General features: G+C 47.9%; 1 protein-coding gene across 1 annotated transcript in view; it reads right to left on the reverse strand.

Annotated features, from left to right (window-relative positions):
• Positions 1-26,967, reverse strand: part of MTHFD1 (methylenetetrahydrofolate dehydrogenase, cyclohydrolase and formyltetrahydrofolate synthetase 1) — a 67,119-nt gene that overhangs the window by 16,988 nt on the left and 23,164 nt on the right. The window contains exons 4-21 of the mRNA XM_075530513.1: positions 26,891-26,944; positions 25,458-25,594; positions 25,227-25,327; positions 21,777-21,913; positions 20,196-20,307; positions 14,573-14,700; positions 14,015-14,112; positions 13,502-13,675; positions 12,226-12,362; positions 10,728-10,774; positions 10,053-10,160; positions 9,833-9,907; positions 6,917-7,019; positions 4,185-4,261; positions 2,493-2,633; positions 1,256-1,324; positions 827-938; positions 565-704 (exon numbers count right to left, since the gene is read on the reverse strand). Of these exons, the coding sequence (XP_075386628.1) occupies positions 565-704; positions 827-938; positions 1,256-1,324; positions 2,493-2,633; positions 4,185-4,261; positions 6,917-7,019; positions 9,833-9,907; positions 10,053-10,160; positions 10,728-10,774; positions 12,226-12,362; positions 13,502-13,675; positions 14,015-14,112; positions 14,573-14,700; positions 20,196-20,307; positions 21,777-21,913; positions 25,227-25,327; positions 25,458-25,594; positions 26,891-26,944 (1,950 nt within the window). The remainder of the gene's footprint in view (positions 1-564; positions 705-826; positions 939-1,255; positions 1,325-2,492; positions 2,634-4,184; positions 4,262-6,916; positions 7,020-9,832; positions 9,908-10,052; positions 10,161-10,727; positions 10,775-12,225; positions 12,363-13,501; positions 13,676-14,014; positions 14,113-14,572; positions 14,701-20,195; positions 20,308-21,776; positions 21,914-25,226; positions 25,328-25,457; positions 25,595-26,890; positions 26,945-26,967) is intronic.

Consider the following 26,967-nt stretch of genomic DNA (forward strand, 5'->3'; position numbering starts at 1 on the left):
CCACTGAGTCAGTGCCAAGTTCCTATTCTCCCCATGGCCCAGAGCCTCTCCCTCCTCTCCTCTCCACCCCTCCCCCAACGCCCACCCACTCCAGGCCGTCAGTAGTCTTGTTGTGCATCTGCACTGCTCAAGAAGGGGCTGGTTGGCCTACAACTGGACTAAGGGGCTGAGCTGACTGGCTGCCAGTGTCACTATTTAAAGGGAAAATGGGACTAAGACCTAAAAAGAACAGTTGGAACATGAAGGAGCTTTGGGGTACAGCCAAGTGCTTGTTCTTGGAGGGGTTCAGATATTATCAGCTGTTTTCCTCAGAAAGGAAGGCCAGGAAGCCAATTTCAGCCTCTTCAAATGTTGACAGCTGATAGTGTCTGTGAGTGATTAGGTGGCCATTTCGAGCACAGCCTGGCCAGTCCTGGCTCCTGGCCGCCTCTGAGCTGTGACGGTAAGAGCAGCCGCAGACCCCCGCGTGCCCCCCACCCCCACCCAACCCCACCAGCCCCAACTTCCCCTTAGCATTCAGAAAACCCTGACAACCAGACCCTGCCCAGCCTTCTCCTCACTCACCGTGGGGCCGCCCCCGTGCATCTTGAGAGCCCTGATTGTGGCCACAAGCACAACCACGTGTGGGCGGAGACCAGAATACCGACATTTGATGTTAAAAAACTTTTCCATCCCAATGTCGGCTCCGAACCCGGCTTCCGTCACTGTAAGGAAGGAGAAGGGCAATGTTCACAATGCCACCTGGCCCGGGTCCCCTCACGTCACTTGACTTGAGAGAGAGAGAGAGAGGTTCATTTCTGTGAACCCACTTTGCAAAGTTGCTCACCTACAAACCCGTCAGGGCCCACAAGCTTGAGGGCAATCCGGTCCGCTATGATTGAGGAGTTCCCATGTGCAATGTTGGCAAACGGTCCAGCATGAACAAACACTGGCGTGCCCTGTGGGAATCGAGATGTCATCAGGGAAGTTCCCGCCCCAGACAGGATCACAGAGGGTGCTGTCGAGCAGCGAGACAGACACAGTCTGTGCCCCTCAAGTACATCTGCAAATGCTGTTAGACACTATCATCATGAAAAGAAGAAAGAAAGGCTCACACAGTCAAGGGTTGGAATCCAAAATGAAGAGATTTCCCACAGGGAATTGACATTTGAATCATGTCCCTGCCAGAAGTATGAGAAAGGATGGGAAGGGAGAGATGGGCAGGTAGAGGGTCTTGATTCCCCAAGGAAAGTGGGCTCTGTCACCCCCCGCTCACCTCCAGCGTCTGCATGAGGTTGGGCTTGATCGCATCCTTCATGAGCACCGTCAGCGCTCCACTCACCCCCTATGAAACACATACCAGGTGTCGTCTCCTGCCAGCAACCCCTCAGAAGGCAACATCCGACCTCCACAAGGCTTCCCTTCTTAGCCATGTGGGACCAATTAGACTTTCACCTGGACTACAGCATCCATTCACTTTGTTACTGGATCTGCTGTGGAGTTACCAGTTATTTTAAGCAGGGAGGACTGATAGAATGAAAATGACATGCACATGCAATTTTTAGAAAGACATGTAACCCTGGAAACAAGCATCTCAACAAAGCTCTGTTGCAGACTATGTGGGGAGCCCGCTTTAGACTAGCTTAGAACAGGGGAACGCTGGTTCCTGGAGCACTGAGCTCCTTGAGCCTTTGGTATCCAGGCGGAGTGACTGTAAATCAGATTTAATATGTGCTTCTCAAAGTTGAAGTGGAAATTTTACCCAGGAGATCAAGACTATCCCAGGTCTCCCTTTTATGTTATCCAACCCTCATGAACAACCTGGAAGCAAAGTAAGATAAAGCAATGGCTCCCATTTAAGGGTCAATTCCAATGAATTTCCACATTTCTGTTTTGGATGTTGACAAGGAAGATCATTCCTTTTTTTTGGCCTAAGCTGGGGAAACAAAAAAATAAACCCTTCCCGGCCTCAATCTCAGGCCAACATTTTGGTGTGTGTTAATACAAACAGAGCCTTAAAAATTTATCTATGGGAACTCTCATTTCGACCCAGGCGGTCGGGAAATAACCCTTACATGGAGAACCGGCCTAGCAGACAGAGCTCGGGGATTTCAGGTTGGTTAAGGATTAGCTTCAAGTGTTCCTGCTGCAGTTGCCAGGGGAGATGAATTGACAGATGGCCTCACGAGACTTCCATGCAGGAAGCCATGTGTCCTGAGGTGTGACCAGGGTGTGACTCCAAGGTCAACTACCAAGGTTCTCACTTGGACTCCTAAGGTCCTCTGAAAACAGAAGCCATACACTCTAGCTTGAAAACACTCACAGGTTGCTCAAACTGCTGAAATGTGGAGATTGGTGCTAGGGTATCTCACCTATTTATTCTGAATTATTAAGTGCATTTCATAATTAACATGTACACAGCAAAACTCTATGGATTAGTTTACGCTAACAGATTCAGTACAGCAGTTTTTGTTACTGGTGCCTCTGAGCGGCCCTGATCTGCCACCACTCACCAGGTCTTCGGCACTGACGGGCTCCCCTTTCTTGCTGGAAGCCACCACCATTTTGCCCAGTCTCTCTCTCATGTCTTCCAGAGAACTGGTGAGGGCGAGGACAGCCATGATTTCACTGGCCACAGAGATGTCAAACTGGGCCTGTGGGTCAGGAAAAGACAGACCACACCTGCTCATTTATCCACACGGTTAGGGTGCAAAGACCAGGTCGCTCATTCAAAAAGTCGGCTTAATGTGCAAACGGAGGATGACCACATCCGGTCACATGACTGGTGACGATGGCTACATAATCACAGAACTTTCAGACCACTGAGAACCATGGCTCAGCGAAGTTGACACTAAACTCTAACCATCACAGCCTCTGTTACTGCCCGATGTGCATTGTTATGAGTAAAGCAGCGGGGCAGGAGATTTGTTAGCAGTGTCTTAAACGTGAAATGAGATAATGAGATAATCCACATAAGAGGGGCAGGTACAGAGAAAACAAGGTTAAACCACACTGATGAACAGCACGGTGGCCCTTTCATTCGGTCTCCGCAACTCCTCATGGTCTGACCCTGTCCTTCAGAGACACGAGTCAGCGTACACATGATGGCGCTGAGCTTGCTTTCAAGTGTGAGGTTTCAATTGTTTAAAAGGACAGAATAAAAAGAACTTAATGACAACCATCCTTTATGCACACGGGTACAGACAGGGACTGGAAACACAGGGAATCCAGGGCGGTGGTGACCAAGACCAGTGGTGAGAGTGGCGATGCTGGGAGGGTGGAGGGAAGATGGGGTAGAAAGGGGAAACCGATTACAAGGATCTACATCTAACCCCCTCCCTGGGGGACAGACAACAGAAACGTGGGTGAAGGGAGACATCAGATAGTGTCAGACATGAAAAAATAATAATTTATGAAGTATCAAGGGGTCAGGAGGGAGGGGTGGTGGGGAGGCAGGGGAAAAATGAGGAGCTGATATTAAGGACTCAAGTAGAAAGCAAATGTTTTGAGAATGATGAGGGCAACAAATGTACAAATGGGCTTGACACAACGGATGGATGCATGGATTGTGATAAGAATTGTATGAGCCCCCAATAAAATGATTTTTTTTTTTAAAGGAAGAAAATAATTCTTTAGTCCCTGGGGAGTGCAAACAGTTAATGTGCTTCAATACCTGCAAGGTCGGCGGTTCAAGTCCACCCAAGTAACTGTGAGAAATCCTGGTGACCAACTTCTGAAAAATCTGTCCTGAAAAGTGTTGTGAAGCAGGGTTCTACTCCAGCACGAAGAGGGCTGGGTTCCCTGAGTAGCTAACTTCTACAAAACAAATAGGAGGACCAACAAGCTACTATGTACCCACCCCTGTGAAGGCCGCTTGTCTTCAGGTGGCTGTGGTTCCCCTGTGAAAGGAAAGAAGGGGGCGCTCCCACAGGAAAGAGGCACACTGCAAAACGGCCCTCAAAAGTGAAGGCACACTGACCCCGTATATGCAAGGATATTCATCTCCAGGAAAACACTGGGAGAAAAACGACAGGTAGCATGGACGTACGTACGGCAAAGGCTGTCAAGAGCTTCAATACCGCCCGCCTACTCTCTGCCATTTTAAAAGGGAGACGGCAGAACAACAACTGGCAGCATCAGCCGGTGGAAGCAGTAAGGAGCTGGCACTCACGAAAAAGTTTACTTGGGAAGAAACAATTCGTTACCGTGCGTGTGTACCCCTTCTCTGTAGGAGCCTGTCCGATGGTGATCTTCCTCAGGAACCGATCGTTGGTATCCAACACTACCAAAGGAACAACATTGCTTAATACAGGGACAATAGCTGGAGCCCTGGCTCTGTAGTGGTTTTGCGTTGGGCTACAATCCATGTGGTTGACAGTTCAAAACCATCAGTGGCTCCTTTGGAAAACTGCGCTTCCTACTTCCATAAACAGGGTCTCAGAAACCCACAGGGAGGCTGATGGCAGTGAGTTTTGTTTTTGTTTTTAGAACCAGCAGTTTTAAAGCAATAAAGCTAATTTAATAACTGTCTTACTACACCCACTCCTCACTTACCGATGACCTTGCTACCTGGCACTTACAATAATAAAATCTCTACTATCTTGGCTATTTTGAGCATTAACAACATGAGTCTGGGAAGTGATAGTGGAGGTGAGAGCAGCTCTGGCTAGGATGGCTATGATTATGTTTCAACTTGGCAGGGCCAGAGTCTCAGTGGTCTGGGGGTGACGATGCAGTGATGCACCCATTCTCGATTTTGTGACCTGATTTAGTCATCCTCCATTTCCACATTAACAGCGATATTCCTTGAGCAGCTTGGTCTTTGGAACCTAATCAGGTTGATAAGTGAGGAGTGGGTGTATCTGATTTCAAGATTGATAGGAAACCTAGAATATGGGGTAAAGTTGAGAAACCATGCTCACATACAATTAGCATACAGGAATTATGTTGAAAGCAAAGTATTATGGTTTTATTCAAACAGCTACTGCAGCTAGAAATCTGGAGTCTATTTTAAGGCATAGTCCATATTGTAAGGAAAAACAGAGTGGGTTACTTTTTTTGGGTCAAAAAGCCAAGTTTTCTGTTGTTTTGGGGCATGACTCCTTGATCTTACACTATCCTTGCAAACACAAGAGCCATCAACTCGGGGCAGGTACAAATTCTCTGTGAACCAAACCTGGTTACAGACCTGGTGTCTCCTTTAACACACTTAGAAGAAATGACTTTTATTCTGATAACCAGGAGCAGACTATCCAATAAGCAAGGTATGCACAGGCTTACTTGTGCTTACTAATCTACAGTGAACAGTTTCCTGTGCTTGAAACTTCACTATAGATTAGTAAATACAAACAAGTAAACTCATACAAACATGTGAAACTGTTCACCACAGATTTAAAAGTAAGCATAATTAAGCCTGTGCTTATCTTGCTTAATGGATAATCCAACATTGTCAACAGCAGACTATATATCCAATCATACAACCCAGGAAAGACCAACCAATGAACCTTATCCCACCTCCTGAGATTGTTATGTTTACCATCGAGTCAATTTTGTAACAAAGCAACCCTATAGGGCCAGAGCAGAACTACTCCTGTGGGTTTCTGAGACTGCCAATCTGTATGGGAATAGAACATCTCATCTTTCTCCTGTGGAGCGGCTGGTGGTTTTGAACTGCAGACCTTGCAGTTGGCAGGCCAACCCATAATGCCCACCCACTATGCCACCGGCCTCCTCTTCCTGAGGCAACAACTCCTGCTAACATTTGACTGCTGTATTCCCAATTCTGTATGGCATGCCAAAGATTAACAACCAAATAAATGCAAAACAAACACACAGAAATAAACAACAAACCAGTCGAGCCTCCAATTGGGTCAAAGAGGAGGCAAGTTTAGGGTACTTGGTAACAAGACAAATTACCTTCCACAAAGTTTGTAATTAATTAAACATCAAAAGCATTGTATTATACATCACTGGCTATCATTAAATACACACACTCATTATGTGAAAAATGTACTCCTTTTAAAAAATTATTAAATAGTCACATTCCTTGCATCTAGTTTTTCTGTATAAAATAGCCAGTCTTATTTTTCTTTTCCTTTGTCTGCTCTTTCTTATAAAATATATATTAGACAGAAAGCAAAAGAAAAATGAATGACATGCTAAAATTTCAAAATGGACCTTGATCTTGATAAAATATTAAAACATCTGGCAAATGCTTTTGAAGCTGAGAGAAGAGAAACACCAATATGATTTTAGTTAGTAAGAGGGCCATCTTAGAATGTCATTAGCTGCTAGCAGTTACTGAGCCAATGACAGTCACAAAAACTGCCAATAAATTAGCCCCTCACTACCTTCTGCCCAACTGGGCGATAAGAGATGGAAGCACTGCTGGTAAGAAATAAAATTCTAAGTCACGCTTCTCTGGACATACAGCAAGGGACCATAAGGCAGTGAAGTCAGGCACCTCACCCAGCAAGTCGCAGAGTGTTTAACCTTGACGGTGCCTAGCCTGTGACAAGAGGGCGTAATTACAAGGCAAGTTGGATCACTTATGGCAGACCAGAGTTCTGAGAATAAAGGAAATACATGATTCAAGAAGTTGATTACCCATAATTTCCCTACGGCATGACATCAAAATGTTTTATATAAAACGAAACTTGCAAAATTGTTTATATATATATATATATATATATATATATATATATATTATGCATGACGTTCCTGGAAACCAGTGTTCTAATTATCACTGAATAGCCAGCAAAATGGTGAACCGTCCCAACAAAGGGAGATTTGTCTACAGTTAGTAAGATGGAGTACTGACGGGGTGGCGAGAGAAATGAGTCGGTCGCCATACTGGCTCTGCATACCCCATGGAACAAGGCTGCGGCGGGGATAAGGGGGTGGTGAGCACAAGAAGTTACACAGGAAACTCTGGTACCTCTTTGCCAGGTAATAGTTTCTGGGTCAATATCCAGTCTTGCAAACTTGTTTATCTCTTCCTCCGTCAGTGTGGTAGGGTCGGTCTTTTCAATGCCTAGTCTCTGAAGAAGTGGGAAAATGAAGACTACAATCAAATGGAACGAGCAAAAACATAATAGGAGGAGGCTTCAAAAACAAACAAAATAACCTAATAAAAAGATAATGGAAAATTTCATACATTAAAAAAAAAGGAAAAAATTTTAAACCTAGTGTATCTCAAAACAGGATCCCTCCTGGGAAATACAAGCCCATCTTAAATTCTGAAGGGAAAACCGTGACCCTTTTGGCTAAGCATAGGAGTCATTTCCTACTCACACCTGCACAAAGGTTCAGTTGCGTGTCCTCACACAAGTACATGCTCACCGATCTGAGCAGCAAGCTTAAACTAGTGCCGTGACCAAGACTGAACCCAAGCACACCAAAAGGAAATGCAATGTGCTAAGTTTTTTTTCCAGCCAAACCATTGAGAAGCTGAGTTTTTTTTCATTGTGATGTGACTGTAGCAGTCTTGTATTTGAATTTCAAGAAAGAAAAATACGTTCACAAACAGCTAGATATGCAGGTCCAAAAAAAGAGGATTTTAACTGCCACACTCACTCCAAAGCCCATTCCTCTCCTTCAGCCTCCCACAGATGGGCACGTTCTGCTGAGCGCTGCCATAAGAGAGGCAGACACGCTGCTCCACGGACACCGCAGGACAGTCGCCTGTAAAACTAGACTCTGACGCTGCGCTCCAGCTTCCTTCTCTCCCGGCTCATCAACTTCGTCCTGAGAGCGGCTGGCTGCGCAACCTCTAAATCATGCTCACACTGGGCCGCCAAAGCTGGGTCCCTAACCACCTCCGGTGGGGCAGGAGCAGGCCTGGCCACAGACTCCAAGATCGGATCGCCAGTGAGTTCTCTAGCAAGCCACAGGAAGAACTTTCAAAGTGGTAGTTACTTTGGGCAGAAAGATCATAGGACTGAAGGTTCTTCTTTTGGGGGAGGACGATGGCTTTTGCCTTGACTGTCCTGTCCTTAATGTCCACTTTGTTGCCACACAGCACGATGGATATGTCTTCACATACTCGAACCAGATCCCTGTGCCAGTTACGCACGCGCTTGTGAGTAACCCCGGAAGTTACGTCGAACATTATAATGGCACTGGGCTTGAATATAGTAGGCATCTCTCGGTCCTCCAACTTTTTCCTGACCAGCCATGTCCCACACGTTGAATTCCACAGCTCCTCTGTAATATGGACCACACGGGGATGGACCTCAACGCCTAAGGTAGCTTACACACTTCTCAAACTCACCAGTCAGGTGACGTTTCACAGATGTCGTTTTTCCAGTACCACCATCACCCCCCGGGCCGCGTCTGGCTGGAGAAGCTGATTTCGAACGGGCTTTTGCTGCTGCTGCATTTGCGCTCAGATGGTTCTAACTCGTCGTGACCGGAAAGGACGGAGTGGAACCGCCACGGTCCAAGGCTGTCGCCGCTACAGAAACAGATTGCTCGCTTCACGTTTTTCCTGTGGCGCACCTGGTGGGTGGGTTTGAACTAGGGATCTTTCGGCTAGCAGCTGAGGACTTGCCCACTGCGCCACCAGGGCTCCTCCAATGAAATCTTCAGAATGATAAGAATATAGTAAAAAGAAGTCTCAATCACGTCCACATGCGTTTCCTTTAACCGTGCACTTTTGCTGCCTTTTCACTCTTCTAGAAGGCAGAGCTAGCGCTTCCTTCCCTCCTCACAGGACTTGGAAACCCTGCCTTCTTCTGTGGCACATAATGCCTCTGAGATCCATCCAGGTGGGTGGAGGATCCGTACTTCCTTCTTTTTGTTGCCAAGTGGCCTTCCACTGGATGCTTACCCGTTCACCCACTGAAGGATCCGTGCATGACTTCCAGGTGTTGAGATGGTTTCTAGAGCTGCTGTAACACAATGCGCCAGTTTTTAGATGAACATTAAGTTTTCGTTTCTCTTAAAGTGTGAGTCTTCTGAGACTACACACTAGGAGACTTTAAAAAAGTTTATGGAAAAATAGGGCGGAAAGTTAGTGGGACTTTTAAACGAGCTGTTTGAACCCCTCATATAGTACACAATGAACAAGCATATATTGCTGTAAAAGGTCACGCAAACCACAGCACGCGGTTTCTCCTTCATCATGTGACACACATCCATTTGGTACTTCGGCGATGCAGGGCCAGGCAGGTATGAAGCGCATCATTTTACAGACGAGTCAACTGACAGGCCAGCGACGTGAGAAATTTGTTTACAGGTGAGTGATTTGTTTAAAGGTCCCCAAAGCTGCCTGCTGCCATCCAGGATCCTCCCATCAGTGCCACAGGGGCAGGTTTTTTTCTCAGCCTCGGCCAGGTTATCAGTGCTTCACACCTTCTGCTCACTCATCGACCTGCTCAGCCAACATCTCACATTTAGGACAATAGCAAAGAGTCTACCATCCCGATTCCTTTGAGCATTAAAAACACCAGTCTGGGAGCAAGGGACATGGGAATGATGCCGACTCTGATGGGTTAAGGCTAGTGGTCAAGTTGGCTGGGCCGTGAGTCCCAGGGTCGGGCAGGTATGTAGTATTGAAGTTGGTAACTTTGTGGTCTGTGGTGCTCACGTCCCACTTTCACACAGTAGCCTGGTCTTCAGAACGTAACCAAGCGTGGAGAAGGTAGATTTCTTCTAGGATCAGCCACTTATTTATGGGCAAACGAGAACTCATCTCGACCACCAATCCTTGCTGTGCATATCATGATTTTAATAAGACTCTGGCTATTGATGTAACTTGCTCAAAAACAGGTTAATCTAAAGGGATTTGGTTTCCTGTGGGTCAATTACCAAATCTGACACACTACCCAAATTCAAGAGGGAAAATTCTTACACGTAGCCTTCGGATCTGGATGTCAGAGAACTTCCTCACTCCGTTTACTGACGGCACCAGGCGATTAAAGAGAGCCTTAAAGAGGAGGAGAGAGAGGTTTTACACGAGAGGAGGCCCAGTGCCCTGCTACCTGTGCCACCAGCACCCCAAGGCCCAGCACTCATTTAGGAGCTTCACACCCGAGTGTGTTCCTGGGGCTCTGGGGACCCCAACACTCTACCTTGTCTGTCTGTGTCAGTTCATGGAACATCCGAGCATCGATGGCTGCAGCAACCAGGTTGTTAGCTGCAGTGATGGCGTGGATGTCACCCGTGAGATGGAGATTAAACTACAAAAGAACAGAAACCACTTCCGTCTCTAGTATTCTCGACATCTTTTCAGCCTTCATTACAGAATGAATGGCAACCAAGCTAGTCCCTGATGACAAACCTGTGGGTGTGCTCAAGGCTGCCCAGTGAGGGGCACACGCGGAATCCAGAGAGCTCCGGAAAACACAAACCACGGAGCGACTGACTGTCCTCGGCTGGGATTCCTCCCAACTGAGAAACTGCAAGCCCCACCCCAGCCCGGGTCACCAGCAACACTGAACCACTGGGGACGCACTCACTCTCCTTCAAGCGTCTCCTGCTTGGCTTCCGTTTCTGAGGTGACTGCTCTGCATCCCTGGGATCTTGCTTCTTCCCTACCTCACGTTTCATTTGATCACATCGCTTAAAACTTATTCCCTCTAAAAGCCACCCTCCGAAATCCTTGCCATGCCAAGGAACCAAGCTGTCCCATAGGCCTTCACATTAAGATGCTTCCCCTTTAAACACTGTTCCCTTGTTCTACAAAAACGACTAAATACAAAACCATAAGAAAGGAAGAGAAGCAATCAATCCCCAGAATACCATACCTCTTCCATCGGAATAACCTGTGAGTAGCCACCTCCTGCAGCGCCACCTAGAGGACAGGTCAAGGATTCCTGTTAGCATGCCTCTCCCAGACTCAGAGAGCAATGAAAACCAAATCGGTTTTCTGCTTTGTTTTCTAAGCTACTATGCATGCTAAAGACTATTTTTTTAATTTACTTCTTACAAGCATTTAGACAGATTGAAACAGCCATTTTCTAGGTTATTTTTTTTCAGCCAAGCTAAACTATTTGTTTGGGCTGTACAATCGCTCAACTGAAATGAGTCGAACTGACAAACAATGAACTTTAGAAACCGGTTCCATCAGTAATTCCAAACACTGGTTAAAGGGCTCAGACTACAGTTACATATGCTACTCTGGCATTTTAAACACAAGCACACAGCGAAAAAAAACCCAGAAACTGCAATTCCAGCCAAACAGGGCATGTTAGCTAGCTTAAATGCTAGATTATCGTTGGCTCGTTTGTATTAAGATTCAAAGGCCCACAGAAACAGTCAAGGCTAACAGTGAGATCTAGGTCAACTTGGAGGATGGGGTTTTTGGCTTCTGTGAGGCACAGACCACGCAGGGGTGGTTCACAACAGGAGGAAAAGAAGAATGTGGGGTTCCAAAAGAGAACAGGAAAAAAGACTCATTCTGAAGTCGAGGGGGGCCGGTTCACCTAAGTTCAGAAGCAGAGCTGGGTCAGGTCCTTGGTAAAGTGCAGGATGGGGTGGGCAGAAGTAGTAGTGCCGGGATGAACGTTCACGGTCATGACTAGAACTAGCAGACTATTCGGCTACCCTGACACCCTGCTGCAGGCAAAGGACAACAGCAGCTTTAATAAATACCTAAATTAGGAGTTTAAGAAGTAGGAGATCGAGTATGATTATGGCTGTTGAATTTTCATACAGCCAGGAGAGGAAACACGGTGTTGACATAGTTTTAGAATGTGTCAGAGCTTAGCATTACAGCTCGAAGCACAGCTGTGAGGACCCATTCTGATATCTAATAATGGAGTCTGCCCAACTGAAGGCTCACGTGACCATGACACTGTGGCAAAACGGTGATAACAGCAGCTCCCTCATATCAGATAAGATATAATAATGTGAACAAATGGCTTACTACAAAAGCTGCCCGGAAGCATAGTCACGAAGGACAAACTTTTCTTGTCTCCAACTATGTGGGTTGGTCTTGTCTCTACAAATTACGAGAATGATCAGTAGCTATGATTATCCTTATTGCTAGTGTGACAGCTGACTATATGAAGGTCAACAGAAGCACTCCCAGATGCACTCCCCATCCAGGGGAGCCCTGTTCATGGTCTAGTGGAGATATACGACTGGGAGGTCTGGATGAAAGCCTTCCCCAAGGGCCAGACATCAGAGACGTGTGAGGAGGGCATTTTCCTAGTGAAATGAGGTGAAGACCCTAGTAAGCATTCCTGGGATGACGGGCCCGGGAGAATCGACCATCCCATCCCGCCTCTTGCCCACAAATACCTTTTATTCCAAAGGTTGGGCCCTGGGAAGGCTGTCGCACACAGGCGAACACATTCTGGTGCAGGTGGGCACCAAGGGCTTGGACCAGCCCAATTGTGGTTGTGCTTTTCCCTTCTCCCAGGGGTGTTGGTGTTATTCTGCAACATGAAAACACAAAAGGACTTATTCATAGAGTCAAGTTGATGTGATTCACTAAGTCTGACCTAGCATCTCCTACAGAACCATTCTTCATTGCAATCAGCACTGCCCAAAGTGGGCGGTGCCATCCCCTGGGAGGCACTGATTCAATCTGAGGGGACCGCAAGACAGAGGCCTCCACTGTACTCTGGATGAGGGGCTTGAGTACCGAAGGGGCCAAATGACTAATGGGAAGAACCTCTGAGAAGGAAGACAGCATGGCCTGGAGGAGTCTTTCCCAAGACTTCTCAGCTGTAATTTCCCCAAACTTGCAAGGAAATGGTTGTTATACTACAGTTTTCTCTCCATCTGCAACAAATACAATTCCCCTTGTAGAGAGGTACTGCTACTGTGACTTTAGTTTCTCAGTTGACTCCCTTAAAACCTAGGCCAGCAATAAAATTGTTTAATGGATCGGGTAAACTAATATATTTGGATTCTCAAAAAGAAAAGGGAAATTCCGTGTGAAGACCAGACTTTAAGACTCACCCCGTCCATCACCTAGCTGGATAACCATCCATCACCTAGCTGGATAACCGTCCGTCACCTAGCTGGATAACCGTCCATCACCTAGCTGGATAACCATCCATCACCTAGCTGGATAACCGTCCGTCACCTAGCTGGATAACCGTCCATCACCTAGGTGGATAACGTCCATCACCTAGCTGGATAACCGTCCATCACCTAGCTGGATAACCGTCCATCACCTAGGTGGATAGCCGTCCATCACCTAGCTGGATAACCGTCCATCACCTAGCTGGATAACCGTCCATCACCTAGCTGGATAACCGTCCATCACCTAGGTGGATAGCCGTCCATCACCTAGCTGGATAACGTCCATCACCTAGGTGGATAGCCGTCCATCACCTAGCTGGATAACCGTCCATCACCTAGCTGGATAACCGTCCATCACCTAGCTGGATAACCGTCCATCACCTTGCCTATTTCCCAGGGTTGCCAGGAGGCTCAAGGGAGATACACTGTATGGGAGGGTGTGAAAACCCAATTCAAGGGGCCTTTCACGAATGTGTGCTAAGTGTAAATACTTCCAGGATTGGAAAACTATGGAGAGTCCATCAGGGAGGGAATAAAAACACACCCAGTCACCACCACGTATTTTCCATCAGGCTGGTGCCTCAGCCGGTCGAGCACGGAAAGCAGAACTTTGGCCTTTGTCTCACCGTACAACTCCACCTCTTCAGAGAGCAGACCGATTTCTCGAGCCAGGTTACCAATGGGCTTCGGTTTGCAAGACCGTGATATGTCGATGTCACTGAGAAAAGGCACAGAGAAAATTTGCATTGATCTTCATTCATGGAATTTCACGAGCCCTCACACTGGGAATGACCTGGTGGCACAAGGATTACGAGACAAGGTTGGTGCTTCCAATCTGTGCCAGGGGATCTGTGGAAGAACAGACCGGGAGATCTACTTCTGTAAACATCACAGCCCTAGGGAGCCTAAGTGGCATCCTACCCTGTGGAAAGGACTTCACAAGGAGTTGAGAGCGACCTCATGATACCCAACCACCACCACGGCCCAACCACTGGTAGGGGCTTCAAAGGGAGCACACACGCCACCACAGTATCAGCCTGTAAAACTCTCCTCTTACCTTGGGACAGGCGTCTTGAGCTGAAGGTGGTTAAACTGAATCACCCACTTTCCTGGCTTGAATTTTCCCAGGAAGCGTTTTGCACTCTCCACTGTGCTCTGCATATTAACGGACACAAAGAAAATGTTGCAAAAGTGAATCATTTTCATCTCCACTTCCATTCCCAGCCCCTCGGCACTACAAGTGAAGCACAAAACTCGCTGCTTTGTGGTCTACCTGTCAACCTGCCTTCCATGCGGGCACTGGAAAGGCTTTGGGGCTGTTTGTAGGAAAAGCGCATGGCAAAGCAGACACAGCAGAGGTCAAGGTGCTTGCTGTTTGCTCTTGGAGGAAGTTATTACGCTCCAAAGCCAACTAGAATACTGCTGGCTCACCCCCCACCCCCCCATTAATTCGACCCTTTCTGTTTTATTCTCCTACTCTCTGTTTTCTTTTTCCCTTTTAACATAGTACAATCCTTATTTGGCATCTGAAATTTCCACTCGGGAGAAAAGCCCTCACTTGGATTCTGAATTGTACTGAGCTTTGTATCTGAGTTCTTGGAGAGGTCACAGGTACCTGCATGAGCATTGCCACCGTCATGGGCCCAACACCGCCAGGAACCGGGGTGATGAAGGCGGCCCTCTCTTTGGCCTCGCTGTACGCCACGTCACCCACAACCTTCTTCCCGTTCGGTTTTGTGTCATCTGGTTAAGGGAGGAAAAGCAAAGCCAAGTCTCAATGTGATGAGGATGCAGAAGCCAAGGGGAACTAAGCAGGTCTAGTGACTGCAGCCCTCTGTACAGCTATAGGATGGCAGGTGTTTGCGATTGATTACCTAGGAAGAAAATGCTTTCACCTGCAAAATACCCAAGGTGCCTGGTTTTTTGGTTTTTTTAAATTTGTTCCTCAGAACCAGAGGAGAACCCCTTTGTAGTCCATCAGCTGGGAGACAAAATACCAATTGTTTCTTAAAATCAGCTCCCATCTACACTGAGCTCCTTTTAAAATGCTAATCTGTGAGGTCCACAGAGAAAATGTCTTTGGGTGCATACAGCTGCCAGACACCGTTTCTACAGCAACTGTCAGCATTTTCTAAGCTTCATTCTCAGCTAGAGGAACAATTCAACATCCAATTCCAAAGACGAGCAGCTACTTAACTGTATGCTAAAGGCAAAGAAGATAATTACACTTCCCTTAAAAGGCTCCAAGAACAACGATCACATCCACCAGCACACAAGAGCTGTTCCAGAGAACACAACCCCATGATGCACCACTCCTCACCGAGAACATCCTACACTTGCCTTCGGTGCACTTCTGCGAGGGGCTGGGGGCCAGGGGAGGCCTGGCAGTGCTGAGGCCCGAGAGCCGTTCTCAGGTAGAACCTCAGGCAGATCGCCACTTCTCTGTGATCAGGAAGTAGCCATGAAACCAGGCTCTAGGACCAGCTGGTCCACAGCCCCCGGGCCCCATAGTTATCTGAAGTCCAAAGCTGCAGAGGATTAAGTTAAGACTTCTAATGTATTTGGCTACGGACCAGAAGGCTGGCGGTGCACACAGATGTGCCGTGGAACGAAGGTCTGGCAACCTAATTTTAAATCTCAGCCATTGAAACCCCTACAGAGCACAGGTGTATTCTAGCACAAGTGGCTCAGCATGAGTCAGGGTCAACCTTTGCAGGGTTTTGTTTTAATTTTACAATATACTCAAGATGCAATTAAGAAAATGTGCACTCTCAAAACTTGAGAGGCACTCTCCAAACATAAGGCGTTCTCTTTTTTATCTGCACTTGTATAACCATAAGGAGTCAGTAAACATCACTCCTTGGGGTAGTTTTGGGTTTCTAGAAGATTACGAGTAACACATCGCCTTTCATAACCCCTAAAGTCAAGTTTCAAAACACCAAGGGACTCGTGTGCCCTGAAGTTAGGTGAAAATGAAACCCACCCACCCCAGTGATTGTCAGCCATTTTTACTTTGCCACATAGCAACATCTGCAGACCCAAATGCTGCACCCGATGAGCTCATGTGCTCAGTAATAATCTCTCATAAACACTAGCAGGGCAGGCTTGAGTGTCACTGATGTACAGTGCTTCAGGGATCAGGTAACGTGGCCAGTGGAAAAAATAAGCACTCCTCAACCAAAGTACATGGTTCCAGCAATAAACCAACATTTTGCTTATCCATGCTAGGCCTCAGGATTTCCCTAGGGGCAAGGGCATAAATAAACTTGAGAATGGCTGTGTCTTGAATCCCTGCATTTCATTTGGGGACCCAGTGTACCAGCCACTGGACTGGGCTGGGGTGATGAATCTGCTCCCTCTTTTGACAGCTCTTCCATGTTCATCTACTAGTAAGCCAAGCAGGAAGGTAAGATTTACATGTTTCTCTGACCAAAGCTTTCTGTTTTGCACTTGAACCTCAAGAAAAGATTCATTTGTTGGTCTCTTCCTGAATGGAGTGAAACAGGTAAAGAAAATCAACGATACTTGGAAACAATTAGCTCCAAGGCTTATGACCTCTGAAGCCTCAGCCTGAGACCAGAAGAACTAGATGGTGCCCGACTACCATTGCTGACTTCCCTGAAAGGGATCACTTGAGAGGGTCGTGGATAGAGTGGAGAGACATGTGAAACAGAACTCAAAATTATAAAACAGAAAAGACTTACTGGTCAGAGAGACCATGGCCTGGGACTGCAGGCCTGAAACTGAAAACAGTCTTGTGATTCAACGTTCAGCCGAATGGCAGACAGGCCTATAAGGTGAGGAACTCCACCTTGTTTCAAACTGCTTTTAACCCCTGCTATCAGTTAGCCCCCTTCTCCTCTTCCCTCTCCTACCTCTTCTGAGGTGTCTCCGACCCCACCTGTCCAACGAGTAAGACCTGTATACTATCTTGTAAGACCCTCAATTAGCACCTAGAGCTGTGCTGTTCTTCCCAACCTGCTGCCCTGCCAACCTGGTAACAATGTAATGGCTAGACCATCCCTTCCCTTGAGTCAGCCTCCTACTTTGATCTATTGAAAGTTTAGAAGGTCTTTGTTCAGAATCGAGGTTTCCACTCCATTTAATAAAGGTTTTAATTGTTAATATAGTGATGTGCACCTCTTGGAACTATTAATCATGCAAGATCACAAGGGCAGCATTTGCCCAGGGATGAAGCTCTGGTGGCAGGAATGGACAGGAAATAAGGGCAAATGGAAACAGTACGTATAGGAATGTGCTGTTACATTGTGGAGACAGCAATCACTCTCACAAACAAGTTCTTGAATGGAAACTCCTTTTGCTTTGTAATGTTTCACCCAAATCACAATTAAAAAAAATTTCTTGGGAATATACGTGTATATCTTCACTCATTCTTAATCTAGCAAGTGACATGTTTTCTCTGAGTGCACCATGATAAACTAACTCAATTACTAACCACACAGTGGCCATAGGTGTGGGACATGGAGTTTCTAAAAAGACAATCTGCAGAGTACACATTTTAGGTTTTCTATCCTAGTTGCATAGTAGGTTACACATTGGGTTACTAACTGCAAAGTCAGTAGTTCAAAACCACCAGCCACTCCATGGGAGAAAGATGAGGCTTTATATTCCCATAAAGGGTTACAGTCCTGAAAAATCACAGGGGCAGTTCTACCTTGTCGGGATTACTGAGTTGGAATGGACTTGATCATTCATGGTTATGCCACCGTGGGAAGACAATAAAAGGAGCCCTGGTGGTGCTGTTGGGTCTAAATTGGATCGCTAATCCCAAGGTCAACGGTTCAAACCCACCTTCAGCTGCCCAATGGAGAAAGATGAGTCTGTCTGCTTCTATAAAGATCTATAACCTTGGAAACTGAGTCAAAACTGACTTGATGGCAGTGGGTTAGGTGGGGAACAGTAAAGGCTAGCCTGTCATTATGCATTTGCCTGTCTGCCCAGGATCAGTAAAGACAGAGTCTAGCAAGAGAAGGCAGACTCTTTTCTCTTATACCCATTTTACCATCTACGGGCAGTATCAATGTGAATAGGAGGGTTAGGTTTAGCTCAACATTTCATATCCATCACGAAGATGCAAAATCCTTCTTCCACCTGTCATATCTAATCCAGAGAATGGCAGGAGCCGAAAAGCAAAAACGCGGGAGATAAAGGGTTTTCTGCAGCAAGAGCCTGGATGCCCGAGAGCAAGCACTGAAAGCATGGAGTGGTAGGAGAGCCGGCTCGCGATCCCGCCAGGTAGGTAATGACACTACAGGAAAAAAGAGCGATCAATTAGGAGCTACTGTCTTAAAAGCCTGATAGAGAGCGTGGGAGGGGGTTAAAAACAGGGAAGACTTGACAGTGACTCATGTTCCTGGCAGCTCAATGCCTGCATTTCAAACCTGCAATGGGAGGCGAGAATAACAAGATTATTCTCGCTACAGCTCCCTTCAACAAGTTGGCAATTATGAGTGCTAGTAATCACAGGCACCAAACCAGACCCTGCACGGCCGAGGACTCCCTGGATGGCGCGAGGGGATAAGCGCCTGACTACTGGATGAAAGGCGAGCGGTTCAAACCCACTCAGAGCACCTGGGAAGAAAGGCCTGGCAATCTGCTTGCCAAAGGCGACGACCATGAAAACCCCGAGGAGCACTGACTGATTCACCCTGAAACCCAAGGGGTCGCCAGGGCTCAGAGCAGGCTGGGCAGCCCTGGCTGGGCTTGACTACTACTGGAGGAGAGCGCAGGGAGAGAGGGGTGAGATCAACCCTTGCAGAGGCAGAACCCAGACGGGCTGGGAAGGGGGACCGGGTGTTTCCACCGGTAGGACGTGGCTGACGGTGAAGGCCAGCGAGTCAGATTCAGTGGTGGCAGGCAGGGTCTGGCATAGTGCTCTCTCCACAGAAATAGGTGCTTGGTGAAAAGCTGTCACTTGCTGGAGTTTCCTCCATTTTCGGAATCAATGGCGACAGGCTGTCCCCACTACCACTGTAGGCAGGGAAACGACAAGGGGCAGATAGTGCAAGAGCTTCACAAAGGCCAGGCAGCGCTCACAAGGTGAGAGAAGAAAGTGGCCGCAGATGTGCAGGGCAACTACAGAGGTGAGCTAAGAGACTGGGCACGTCACAGTGGGGGCGGGAGGGGATGCTCCTAGGTCCATGTCACTAGGCACAGGCATGCCGATGGGTCTGGGGTGGGGATCTGAGGGAACGCAGAAACCAGCAAGAGATCTGTCAGCATCCGGCTAAGAAGTCACATTCTGCCGTGACACAGGCTACAGAGGAAGAGATAAATGAATCCTCTGCTTGGCCAAGTGGAGGGGCAGCAAAGAGGAAGGCCCTCGACAGATGGATTGACACGGTGGTTTCCACAACGGACGCACACATAACAAAGGTGCGATGGCCAGGACCAGGGAGCATTTCCTTCTGTGGTACGCAGGGTCCCTAGGGATCCTTGATGGCACCTAACAGCAGCCTGATTTAAAAAAAAAATCCTCCTAGAAAAATGTGAGCCAAATTAAAAATCAAGAGAGAGAGAGAGAGAGAGAGAGCGTGACCAGGTTTACTGGTCAGAGACTGGTGACACCTCCTGAGACTCATCCTCAGTCACCCTTGGCTCACTGTGCCGTCAGACACCAGGTCCAGAAGGAGTAAAGTCACACCAGGCAGACCAGTGGCAGCATTTACCCACAGACCAAGATCAGAAGGGTGGGGAAAGGAGGAGCGGCAGCCGGAAACACGGGCAGGAAGTGGGATAAGTGATGCTACGTTGAGAGAACTGCAGCCAATGAGGCGGAACGTCCACCATGCCCAAGATGGAGTTTAAAAATGAACACAAAGAGCAAGACAGTCCTCTGAGAGGATCGTGGGCAGGAGCGGAGGCCCCGCTTCTGGACTGGCCGTGCTGCTCGCAAGGATGACGCTGTTTCAACTTCACCCACCACCTAGGCTGAAGGGTGACGTCGACATGAAGACAGAGAGCTAACCCCTTCCTGGCTTCGCCTTGGGGCTGGAGAGCAAGGGCACTCAAACAGCCGCTCCCGACAGCAGGTGGCCCTGCCTTCAGTAGCAACCCCGCCAACCGTGTGCTTCCTCGGGCAAGCCGACACCCACGCAGAGCTTCAAGGACAAAATGGGCACAAGAGGGTCTCTCTCTGGCTGTACGTGAAGCCCCTGATGATCTTTCCTCTACCCTTCTCTCCACCAACCACCACCTTCAGCCCCAGCGACACGTACCTGGAACATAGTTGATTCCGCAGTCGATGACGATGGCTCCGGGTTTGATCCATTCCCCTCTCACCATTTCAGGCTGACCAGTGGCAACCACCAGAATATCACCTTTATTTACCTGCAGGGAGTGGAGCCTGGCTTGATAGATGAAAGAATCCCCCCCCCCACACACACACAAATCCAAAGATGGATCTTAAAAATATTTCGTGATGTCACTATTTTAAAGGGGGAGAAAAGGGTTTTCACACCAAAGGGAAAGACTGGGAGGGCTCTGAGGAGGCCGGGGGCTGCGGGAGTGAGTGAGAGAGAGGAGGGGCAGGAGAGTAGAAGGGTCATATCACTGTTCTCGTGATGGGCTGTGTAACTACAGCTAGTAGGTTTCCCTGTGCACATGTTATAGTCCACAAATAAAAGTGAAAATAAAAGCAAAATGAATCAACTTAGGAGAGAGAGAAGAGGGTCACGGCCTTACAAACCTTCCAGATTCCTTACCCATCAGAACTCAACACTGGTCTGATGGATTACAAGAGGAGGAAAAATAAAAGTGAAGCGACACACACCCACACCACGGTCTCCTCTGCACTTCATGCACCATGCATACCCCTGCAGCTTGCAGGATGTACCTCTCGCCCCAGATGTTACTGAATGGACAAGGTGATGTGGACCTACAGAGCAGGGGGAGCACAGGCCTGGGACCCCATCCCTGATGTGTAACACTGGAGGTTGAGGCCCTACCACCTTCCACAGCACTGCTCTACGGATTAGAGGAGGGGGTGCTGGACCCTCTTCCGCCCTGTCCCCATATTTCAGAAATGGGGCTGTCAACCAAAGGATTTCAAGCCCACTGCTGTCAGATTCACTCCTATCGCAGAGACCCTCCGGGGTCGGGCACAACTGTCCCGAGGACGTCTGAGGCTGTAATCTGTACAGAAGCCCAGGGCCTAGCTTTCTCAGAAGGAGCAGCTGGTGAGTTTGGACTGCTGGCTAACAGCCCAGGGGTTAACAACAAGAGATCCTTGTGCTATCGACAGGGGCACATCAAGGTCAGACTTCTGGGGCCCGAGAATCCAATACAGGGGGTCAAGAACAAGCTGCTACTTATGCTAGAGGACCACTGCCCAGTCCCTCAGGAGCATGTCCACCTCAGGGCGGCAGGCAACCCCTGGTGAGAATATGCAATCTGGCTGCCAGAGTCCAGACCCAGCATCAGCACTGGTGAGCCTTATTTATACGAGGGGGGTCAGCTACAGAAGGAGTATGGACAGAAGAGCCTGGGGGAACGGGAAGGGGCTGGTTAACAGGGACAGGATTTCTCCCCATGAGAGGAAAACACTGTGGAACTAGAGCACCATCATGAATCTGAATCTTGGCGCCTCTGCCTCTGAGCTAGGTCAAGTTGGGGAAGTCTGAATCTGAGTGTGCTTCCTCCTTTTGTACACTGCAACCAAGAGTCATGAACGATTACAGGCATGACTGGCGAGAACAAGGGTCAAGTACACAGTGGTGGTGATACTTACTTGGTAGCCAGTCTGATAATGGGAAGGGGACAAACACACACACGCGTCTGCCCTACTCCGGCCCCCTTACCTCTGCGTCCAGATTGGCAGTCTTTGAATGGCAGGTGGTCACCGTGGCATTATTCCACAGAAGCAAGTCATGCATCGGGGCCCCGACTATTTTACTGCGCCCAACCACCACAGCGTGCCTCCCAGCAATCTGCACCCCTGGAAGAGAAGCCAGAGTGTGTCAGAATGGGAAGAAAGAAGCCGCCTCCTTCAGGAAAACTCAGAGCAATCAATGCACACAAATAGGTTCTTAGAAAAATATTCTCAACTCTAGGGCTGCAACCACAAATTGGGATTTGTACACGCGGGCTTCTTGCTGAGGGTTTTTCAGAGCAGAGGAAGCCATGATGCATTTTTTTAGTCAGAAGGGAGTTAAAAAAAAACCTACACTCAAAGGAAAAATAACAAAAGCCCCAAATTCTGCGAGCCAGCTGGATAGTCATTCGACGGAGACCTCATTGAACAGCTGTAACAAAGCGGGTGCGTGGATAGAAGTTGGCTGGGAGAGGAGAAAACTAGGTCAGTGTTGAGGATCCTTTCTAAGTTCAGAAAGTACACACACACTTCACCCAAATTTCCTTTTTGACTTCGGGCCTGGGGCACAGGGTAAATTGCAGGGAAATGAAAAAGAGGACACTTAATTGTAGTAGAAAGTAAGCTTTTCATTTTGCCTACTCAGCAGCCACCGGCAATTTCATTATTGTTAGTCGATCGGGACTCCCGGCGAGCCCACACGAGTCAGAGAACTCTCCAGGGTGTGACCTTTAGGAAGGTGACTGCCAAGCTTTTCTTCCCAGGTGCTCCAGCTGGGTTCAAATCATTAACCATCTAGCAAGAAGTCCAGGACTTAGTCACCTGGGCCACCGAGGTCCCCCTGGTAATGAGTCACTGCCCTCAGGAACAATTTATGTTCCGCTCAGCCTACACGGTCTGAGTCCACCCTCTGAGGCAGACAAGTGACCGTATTTTCACCAGCCAATGAGACCCAGTCCTACACCTGCTTAACATCAAGACAGAAATGTGGTGTGACGACCACGTGTTGGACTGCTAACCCCCCAGGTCAGCTATTGGAAACTACCAGCTGGTTCCCAGGGGACAAAGGAGGCGTTCTCCTTGGTAACGGGTTAGTTTCGAAAACCCTGTCCCATAGGATTGCTGTGAGTCGAAAAGCCGGGAAGAGCCTGAGGCACCGAGTGGAACCCGAGGGTAAAGCCCCTCACAAAGAGGCAAGCTGAGACGGAGGCTGGAGGGCTTGGTCGGTGGGCCTCTGTGCAGAGAAGGCAGAAGGCAAGGAGCCCATGCCAAAGGCAGTTTGTGTGGAGAGCACACTACTTAAATATAATTAACTTAATCGCCTTTTGTTAATAAAAATAGAAACCGATCTATTTTTATAAAAATAGAAAGTGAGCACTTTGTTGTAAAGCTAACATCAAGAGTATCTGAAAGGCAAGACCTCAGGCTTTGAGCTACCTTACTGGATGCACTGCTTAGCCTTCAGCCAAGGACCTGAATTCAATCTGGGCTGATGGCAGTTTCACTGTCACCAGGAGGAAGCAGGGAAACCAATGGGGCAACAGCTTCTGGGATCCTTTGTCAAGCGGTCACACATTGTTTGTCAAGTGTGCTATGAAATGTAACTCAAGCTGCAGGGCAGCGCAGTGCTGTGCCTCCTCTTGCCGACCACACACGCTCACTTAGGCTGGAGCCTCAGCAGGCCAGCACTTCCCACGCAACTTCTGCCCCTTTCTGCTAACAGGACACACCTCCTTGGAAAACATAACCCCTGCCTGACAGCAGATTAGAGAGCAGGAGACGGGGGATATCTAGGCATTCTGGAACTAGACAGTGATGATGGTGGAACAATCTTGTGAATATACTAGACATCACTGAATCGTTTCCAATGAGCGATTTTTAAAAATTGTACATTTAACGTTACCCCAATTTTAAAAACACGTATCTGTAAAAACGCATTCACAATCAAATTAAAATGCCAAGGTGCAGAGCAGAAAACGAAGTGATCTCGCCAACTCCAAAAGGGGTTCATTTCCAGACATAGGTGTAGCCCCACTACTAGTGGAGAGTAGGCCTCAGGGTCCACTTCAGTGGTAGGGACTTTCCATTTTATAACGTTTCATTCTGTCTGAATTCTTATCATCATGCTGATGTCGTTGGCAGGTGCCAGCGCTTGGGTTCTGCCCCACAGGGACCCTGTGTGTAACAGAATGAAGCACTGCACGATCCCATGCCATCCTTTCCTACCATGCAAGCTGTGGATCTCACAAAAAGAAATTGCTTCAATCTCAAATAACCTTGAGTTAAGTCTTGGCTCCATGCTTAGCTGCTGAGTATGCTGGACAAGTTACTTAATGTCCTTGAGCCCGTTTCCCCTCAGCTGTTGAAGAGTAACAGTAACTACACATAAGGTAACTGAGGAAATCAAGTGACTTGCTAAGTAAAATCCCCAGGAGACAGGCCCTTCTGCCAATCAAATCCATCTATTTATGGCCACTGCAGGGCCAGTGAATTATGGCTCTTCTAACCAAAGTCTCTAACCCCCAAACGGCCCCTCCCTGCCCAGATCTGGTAAGAAGATGGCGGAAGACACTGATAGAACTCACTTGTGAGAAACTGCAAACGGAATTTTCTGGAGGGCCATCCTGCTGTGTATCAAACAAGCCCCCAGAGATGCAGGGGGAAGGAATGTCATTACCAACCAAGAGCCAGGAGCAGCGCATGGTTTCTGGACCCGAGATCCCTGCACAGTGGACTTCCCTGATCCAGATGGCAGCTATCCCATCGCAGGAGCAGCAGCAAAGCCACAAGTCAGGGCGTGGAACAGCAGCAGTGGACTTCCACACCCAGGGAGCAAGGAAAGTGCTTTTGTGCAGGAGGCTGGCTTATGGAGCGGGGTGCCTCTAGTCACTCAATCCAGGGAGCTGGGTTTGCTGACCCATGGAGCTTGAAGTAAGTGCCCTGAGTTGAGGCTTACAGTAGAGTGTTATGCCCCTTCGGGCATTTATGAGTAGACTTGAAACTTTGTAATATGTCTTTTTTTTTTTTAATAACATGTCTTGATAAACAACTAACTCAAGCATTTCTCACTGGCTTACAACTTACTAACTTCCTTAATAAACCCTTTAATTGTGGATTTTGTCTGAGTTGCCATATACGCCACTGCAAAGGAGATCAGAAGCCAACAGAGCAGTGGTTCTCAACCTGTGGGTCTCAACCCCTTTGGAGGTCGAACGACCCTTTCGCAGGGGTCGCCCGACTCATGACAGTAGCAAAATGAGTTATGAAATAGCAATGAAAATAATTTTATGGTGGGGGGGGGTCACCACAACATGAGGAACTGCATTAAAGGGTCGCAGTGCAAGGAAGGTTGAGGACCACTGCAATAGAGGTCAGTGACAGAACAGTAAGTCAGTCAATACAGCCATGTAACGCTTTGCTGGCTTATTTATTTATTTACCCGTTTCTTTGATGAGTTCCAAGCAGCCTTTGGGTGTACAAGGAATGAAGCAGTCATTTAGGTCACCTCTTGCAAGTTTTCCAGCACTGACGCTCGTCAATCTAAAACAGACAGGTGAAAAGAAATTCGTTAGGTCTCTTGACTCTTTAGAACTAAATCTGTAAGTCCTGGAAGGGAAATATATCGTAGGTGAAGTATCCCAGGTGCCGCAGAAAGGCCCTGCACACTCACCCGTCCACATCCTTTTCCGGGGCAATAGCATTGATCACCGCCTCCGTGCTGATGGGATTCTCGGAGTCCAATGGGAGCTGCACGATGAAGCCGTGCACGGTGGCGTCTCCATTCAAAGACAAGATGTACTTCAACACCTACAGGTCGGGCCCCAGACCATTTGGAGAGCACATACAAACAAACAGGGTGAAGAAAAACTTCCTAAGACAAAAACTCCACCGCCCCCCCTAGAGGAGTTAATTAATGATTTTTTTTAGGAGTTAAATTATTCATCTCAGACTCTATACCTCCTCCTCCAAGCCCTGAACACAACTCTACTTTAACTCAGACTATAGCCCCCAGGGGTCTGGTAAGGAAAAAGCTAAGAGCTTCAGTAACGGATCACTGCGACAGGAACGCCCATGCTGCCACCATCCAGGTCAAGACACAGCAGCACTGGCCAGTAATGCTGGGTGAGGTGAGTAGACGGTGCCATCATTTGGCCCTTCCAAGAGACTGGTCTCTATTCACAGGTGGTGGGTGAGCGCTTGAAATGTGGCCAGTGCAACCCAGAAACAGAATTTCAAATGTCACTTAAATTTCAGAAGTCATATGGTGTCCACCATGTTCACACAGTGCAGACATAGAACATTCCCATGACCTCAGAGATGTCCCTCTTTCTCACCCCTTCCCAGTCATCGCGGGACCTACAGGCGACCATGCCATCGTTGATTGGTTGTGAGATCATGAGTGAGCATACACACGTGGACTTTAAAAGGCAGAGAACTACAGGCCAAGAACTGGTAATGACTTTTAATTGTGCAAAAGCTTACTGAGCAAATTAGATTCCCATTGGACAATCATTATGAAGCCAACGGTTCTGTGACAGTGGCTATAATTTCCAACGTGCTGGCACTGCCTTTATTTCCATTGGTTGTTCTTTTTCCATCGACCTACGTTCCCTGCCCCTCTCCTCGCATCCTTGCTTTTGGGTTCATGTTGGCAGTCTGGCCTCATCTGCTTGATGGGTTAGGGAAGCAATTACCCACAGGTGATATGTTTGATACAGAAGCAAATATTGCCAAAATCACAGTTGGAGTGATAAAAATTTATAGTCTAGGACTGAACCATTTGCTCTGTGGGTATTTTCAAGAGGCCAAGGGCCAATACTGCCATCAAGTTGATTCTGACTAGTATAGGACAGAGTTGAACTGCTCCTGTGGGTTTCCAAGCCTATAAACCTTTAAGGGGCCAGATAGCCTCATCTTTCTCCCACGAAGCAGTTGGATTTGAACTCCTGACTTTGTGGTTAGCAACCCAACTGGTTACCTGCTCCACCACCAGAGCTGCTTGTCTCGAGGCAGAGCCTGTGAAAAAAGAATTACCTAGAGATCCACACCTGCCCAACCCATCGCCTGTGAAGCGTCAGAACCCAGGGCCGCATGATGACTCACCTCCGATTCTGTGGCTGTTCTCGGCAACTTAATGTGGGTGGCTTTGATCCCAATCTGCAACAATCAACATTTGAAAC

This window comes from Tenrec ecaudatus, chromosome 14, assembly GCF_050624435.1.
Source record: "Tenrec ecaudatus isolate mTenEca1 chromosome 14, mTenEca1.hap1, whole genome shotgun sequence".
Taxonomy (NCBI): domain Eukaryota; kingdom Metazoa; phylum Chordata; class Mammalia; order Afrosoricida; family Tenrecidae; genus Tenrec; species Tenrec ecaudatus.